Source organism: Homarus americanus, unplaced genomic scaffold (assembly GCF_018991925.1).
Source record: "Homarus americanus isolate GMGI-L3 unplaced genomic scaffold, GMGI_Hamer_2.0 scaffold52512, whole genome shotgun sequence".
NCBI classification, from domain to species: Eukaryota; Metazoa; Arthropoda; class Malacostraca; order Decapoda; family Nephropidae; genus Homarus; species Homarus americanus.
This window is the reverse complement of record NW_024735442.1, coordinates 12,371,652-12,377,770: the sequence shown is the minus strand read 5'-3', so window position 1 is coordinate 12,377,770 and position 6,119 is coordinate 12,371,652. Positions and strand designations below refer to the sequence as shown.

The following is a 6,119-nucleotide window of genomic DNA, read 5'->3' as shown; positions in this document are numbered from 1 at the left end:
ACAACAAATCCATGTCTTATCTTTTGTTATTATTTATTTATGTATTTATTCATTTATCGTGAGGAATTCATACGCAACAAATTATTCATACGCAAAGAAAATGGGCGGTTGTATTATGATATGGCAGTGTCTGGGGTCTGGGGATTGTATAGTGTGGCAGTGTCTGGGGTCTGGGGATTGTATAGTATGGCAGTGTCTGGGGTCTGGGGATTGTATAGTATGGCAGTGTCTGGGGTCTGGGGCTTGTATAGTATGGCAGTGTCCGGGGTCTGGGGCTTGTATAGTATGGCAGTGTCTGGGGTCCTGGGGCTTGTATAGTATGGCAGTGTCTGGGGTCTGGGGCTTGTATAGTATGGCAGTGTCTGGGGTCTGGGGCTTGTATAGTATAGCAGTGTCCGGGGTCTGGGGCTTGTATAGTATGGCAGTGTCTGGGGTCCTGGGGCTTGCCTCGGTATGGCGTGTCTCTGGGGTCTGGGGCTTGTATAGTATGGCAGTGTCAGGGGTCTGGGGCTTGTATGGTATGGCAGTGTCTGGGGTCCTGGGGCTTGTATAGTATGGCAGTGTCAGGGTCTGGGGCTTGTATAGTATGGCAGTGTCTGGGGTCTCAGGGCTTGTATAGTATGGCAGTGTCTGGGGTCTGGGGCTTGTATAGTGATATGGCAGTGTCAGGGGTCTGGGGCTTGTATATAGTATGGCAGTGTCTGGGGTCTGGGGCTTGTATAATTATGTGGCAGTGTCCAGGGTCTGGGGCTTGTATAGTATGGCAGTGTCCGGGGTCTGGGGCTTGTATAGTATGGTAGTGTCTGGGGTCTGGGGCTTGTATAGTATGGCAGTGTCCAGGGGTCTGGGGCTTGTATAGTATGGTAGTGTCTGGGGTCTGGGGCTTGTATATGGTATAGCGATGTCTGGGGTCTGGGGCTTGTATAGTATAGCGGTGTCCAGGGGTCTGGGGCTTGTATAGTATGGCAGTGTCTAGGGTCTGGGGCTTGTATAGTATGGCAGTGTCTGGGTCCTGGGGCTTGTATGGTATGGCAGTGTCAGGGGTCTGGGGCTTGTATAGTATGGCAGTGTCCGGGGTCTGGGGCAGCATGGTATGGCAGTGTCCGGGGTCTGGGGCTTGTATAGTATATGGTAGTGTCTGGGGTCTGGGGCTTGCTTATAGTATGGCAGTGTCCAGGGTCTGGGGCTTGTATATAGTATGGTAGTGTCTGGGGTCTGGGAGAAGCATATAGTATGGCAGTGTCCGGGGGTCTGGGGCTTGTATAGTATAGCAGTGTCACAGGGTCTGGGGCTTGTATAGTATGGCAGTGTCTGGGGTCTGGGGCTTGTATAGTATGGCAGTGTGTGTCTGGGGTCTGGGGCTTGTATAGTATGGCAGTGTCCGGGGTCTAGGGCTTGTATAAGTATATGGCAGTGTCTGGGGTCCTGGGGCTTGTATGGTATAGCAGTGTCCGGGGTCTGGGAGGCTTGTATAGTATGGCAGTGTCCGGGTCTGGGGCTTGTATAGTATATGGTAGTGTCTGGGGTCTGGGAACTTGTATAGTATAGCAGTGTCCAGGGTTTGGGGCTTACATATGAAGTATGGCAGTGTCTGGGGGTCTGGGGCTTGTATAGTATGGCAGTGTCCAGGGTCTAGGGCTTGTATAGTATATGTAGCAGTGTCTGGGGTCTGGGGCTTGTATAGTATATGGCAGTGTCAGGTCTGGGGCTTTGTATAGTATGGCAGTGTCAGGGTCTGGGGCTTGTATAGTATGGCAGTGTCTGGGGTCCTGGGGAACTTATAGTATAGCAGTGTCTGGGGTCTAGGGCTTGTATAGTATAGCAGTGTCAGGGTCTGGGGCTTGTATAGTATGGCAGTGTCTGGGGTCTGGGGCTTATGTATAGTATAGCAGTGTGGGGTCTGGGGCTTGTATAGTATAGCAGTGTCCGGGGTCTGGGGCTTGTATGAGTATGGTAGTGTCTGGGGTCTGGGGCCTTATAGTATGGCGGTATCCGGGGTCTGGGGGCTTGTATAGTATGGCAGTGTCTGGGGTCTGGGGCTTGTATAATATGGCAGTGTCAGGGGTCTGGGGCTTGTATATGTAACGTGTCTGGGGTCCTGGGGCTTGTATGGTATGGCAGTGTCGGGGTCTGGGGCTTGTAATTATGGCAGTGTCCGGGGTCTGGGCTTGTATAGTATGGCAGTGTCCGGGGTCTAAATTTGGTGATATCCTGTTTATATTGTAATAAATTGAAGTTACTTAAGACGAATTCTTTTCAAAACCTTGGATAATATTACTGATAGAAAAATAGACTGTGTCTTTACTTTTGGCGCCTTCTTCTACGTTTCAATGAGATTTCGTTTTGTTGTTTTTCTTGCCAGGTTGTAGACGTCAGTGTCTCTCCCAGTAGCATAGGATATTTACTTAGCTATTTACCTTAAGACTTATTGTAATTTTGATTGTTAAAGGTCAGAGGTCATTCAGCTAGTGTAAAACTTCTATTCAAAAGAAATTATATCTTTCGACTGGGTATTTTTCTTTGACTTTTTAATGGTGATCAATAAGAACTGTCCTGGGTTAACTTTTTTTTTTTAGTATGAATATTTATAGACAAGACGAGATACACGCTAAATTATTTTTTTGTTTTATGATATAGATTTATATATTATTTTTCTAAACCTTCATCGTTCTTGGGTTTTCATTATTTTATCCTATTTTACTATATCTCCCTCTCCCTCTTGCCCCCTCTCTCCCTCTCCCCCACACAAGGACCTCCAGGCTGCCACTGGAGATGAGATTCCCGACACAGGTGAAAAATGGTCATTAGCGTTTGGGTCCGCAGTCAGCAGGGATGTCAGATGAGTTTCACGATGAGATAGTGGGAGGTGTGGAGGGAAGCTTGCAGGGGTGGGGGGCTGTGGGTCCGTAAGTTTGTGTATGTGTATGTATGTGTATCCATCCTTCTCCACACCTTTGTTCCTCATCCCCAGCTCCTCAACATCGTCAACTCCTGATATAATCCTCACAATCTCCTCCTACAAGCAGCTCAACAGTCTTTTCTGTCTTTAAGCTTCTGCTCCGATATTAATCTATTCCGTTTTTGCTTTTTGCTTTTAGGTCGGTCGTAGCTCAAGGGGGAGAGGTTCGGTGGTCGTGCGTGTATGTTTGTATGGCATAGTGTAGCCTTGATATGGTATGGTATAGTTATAACAAGGCTGAGTTAGTGACGAGTGCTTGTTAGCGATAATGGAGTGCAACAGCGTGAGCGGGTTGTGGGGGAGGGAAGGGTGGGAGAGGATGAGTTAGAGAGAGGGGGGAAGGGGTGTGTTCCCTCCGGTCAGTCAGTCAGTATTCCTCTCCAAAACGTTCGAGTCTAACTTAAACAACGCCGTTTAACACCTGCCACCTTCTCTTTCGTTAAGCAATCTCAATCTGGACGAAGGCTTAGTTGAGGTCCATATTATATTCAGATTTTCATCAATCTGGACGGCAGTAATGACTCCAAAACAGGTAGGTTGGTCATTTTAATTTTCTTTACATGAAATAACAGAAGGTACTATAGTGGTTAAAAGTTCGCTCCTGTGGTTGAACTGAGTCCCTAGGAATAGTCTGAACTTACCCTGACTGTGTGTGCGGGTGTGATGTTTTTGTCTCGTGCGGGGTCGATACTGCTTCAGTTTTGGAGGGAGCGAACTTTTGTCCACGATAGTTGCATGAATGAATACCTAGTGTCTGCTTAGTCATGTTAACCTACTTCACGATTAAAGATGACATTGACATTGAAGATATAGTTAATACTTGTTAGGTTAATATGTACTCTGGGTAAATTTTATTATTGTGTTTGATGTAGGAGAAGAAAATTATAATGGCGATTGATTCTTTATCTCTTTATGCTCAAGTATTTAAGTGGATAGATCATGTCTCAACCTTGTGTTGGCTTTTGTTTCTTCATGTAAACAAGTTAAGAATTATTAGTCCATTTCTTATAGTGTTACAGAGGACCTTAAGCCTCCATTCAGCATCATCGTCATTAACATAAGTGAGACAGCTGGTGATAGTTGTTCAATGGTTTTTAGTTGGCCCTTTATGGTACGACTAGACAAGCTCTGGAGCAGAACACCTTGTCCTCAACTTTTTTTTGGGTAATAATGAGTGAACTAGGTGACGGTTCTTCCCACCCGTCTCATGACCCACTCATCCTAACACTCATTACTCCGGTTAGTTAGTACCTCGACACCACTCACCCTAACACTCATTACACCTGGTCACTTAATACCTCATCACCCTCACTTCAAGGTAAGTCTCATTATCTTGACTAACCAAATGTTTCTACCGCTGTAAGATCTTCGTCGTTACTATAATCTCCGTCTTCATCAGTAGCTTTGATATTGTCATTTGCTGCTAAACTATTGGTAGATAAGTGAGGAAAAGCCTACCTTACCCCACTCCTCTCCCCTCCCCCGCCCGCCGTCACCCATAAAGCACTGTCAGAGTATCCAAGCTTCCTCCAGCCCTTTGAAGCGTTTGAGTAGGATTGGAGGCCAGGTCTTCAGAAATGACCGCTGTCGTCTGCCTTTTGAGAGACTTGGTACAAAAGAATAAAGATAATTTTTCTAAGTCCCGTAAATAATGTTTTAGATATTTTTCCATGCTAATTACCGAGTGACTGAGATGGAAATAGTCTCTTACTGAGAAAAGTTTCCATGTAAATACCTTTTCAATAGCATGGCACTCAAGTCCCACACTGAATAAATATAATGTTTGACGTATTTTTTCGATTGTTAAGGTTATTTTAATTTACGAATTAATCACCAAACTATTCACAGATGTTTCTAAAGGTATTTATATTCCTATTTCAATAAATTATCGTGATAATATTCGTTTTCGCTCTCCAATACTGAGTTACTGTATGTTATTCCCATTCATGTATGTGTTAGTATGTGTCCCATTCATGTATGTGTTAGTATGTGTATGTGTCTTTCCTCAAATATTAAAAAAAAAACATCTCGGGTATCTGTTTGGAGGTCGGCTGCTCGTACCCTGTGTTATATCTGGTTGCGACCTTACACTTTCTCAGCTTATCGCTATGGAGACGACACTTATAAGCACAAACCTTCTATTGGTTTTCCACGTTGAATTTTACTGCCAGAATAAATTATTTTCGAATAAAAATTTTTCTTGTAATATCTTAATCTTTCATCGATGCCTGGGAATATACGTAATGTCTTGATATGTCGTCAAAAAAAGGGTGGCCGGTTGAATGAGGCCACACCCATAAAAAAAACATCCTTGCGACAAAACATAGATGAGGAGTGGAGGAATTTGGGCTCATTAAACGCAGCCAAAGTGTGATTTAGAGTCTTAAACTGGCTGCCTCGGGACACACCCTAACTGTGACTGGGAAAATTTATCTGGTTATCGTACAGATAGGAGGAGGTTGCCTCACACGACCACCATAGTAAGTAGTGGTCAAGATTATAAAAAAAAATTCGTAGGTTGAATATTTCGTAACTGAATACGAAATGATGTACTGTACACGATTAGTTGCCGCTAGCTAAACCACAAAAAAAAATCATTATCAGATAAAAAAATGCAATTGAGACATCAAAAAGTAAATGCATTCATTTAGCCTAGGGAGAGACAAAAGTCAAATCATAAAATCTTTGGAACAATTTTGTAGGCCTCCCCTACCGCCAGGGGTGGCAATGGGCCCACTTCAGTAGTTAGGTTTGAGTCCCAGGAGTAATGGGGCTCCCCAGTAATAGATCATCCGCTCCAGCAATAAATCAGGACTCCAGGAGCAATAGGATTCCCCAGCAAGGGCTGAGGCCCCTCAGCAATAAGCCATCTGTGCCTCTCTCAGATGGGTCGGGCTCCTTGGGTTCCTTCTGGCAGGTTTATGTGTTCTCTCAGTCCGGGTTCCCTTACAGTAGGCTGGGGGTTCTCACAGGGATTAAGGGCCCCTGGCAGCAGGTCGACATCCATCATTGTCTTCTGGGGTCCATCACAGTAAACCATTGTTCCCTCTCCACAGGCGGCTAGGACTACCACCTTCCTCCTCTCTCCTTCCTCTCCACAGCCGGCCCGGGGCCCCTCGCCTGACGTGTCTGGCCGCCTTGTGATACACTCGGGGCCATC

General features: G+C 45.3%; 1 protein-coding gene across 1 annotated transcript; it reads right to left on the bottom strand.

Moving 5' to 3' along the window:
* Positions 1 to 604: 604 nt before the first annotated feature.
* Positions 605 to 1,090, bottom strand: LOC121870930 (putative protein FAM47C). The gene has a single exon (XM_042372902.1). It carries the CDS (start codon positions 1,088 to 1,090, stop codon positions 605 to 607), a length of 486 nt encoding a protein of 161 aa, XP_042228836.1.
* Between the last annotated feature and the right edge of the window lie 5,029 nt (positions 1,091 to 6,119).

Bases quoted from the DNA above. Each gene is read 5' to 3' on its own strand.
- LOC121870930 (XM_042372902.1), bottom strand. From the start codon at position 1,090: ATGCTGCCCCAGACCCCGGACACTGCCATACTATACAAGCCCCAGACC.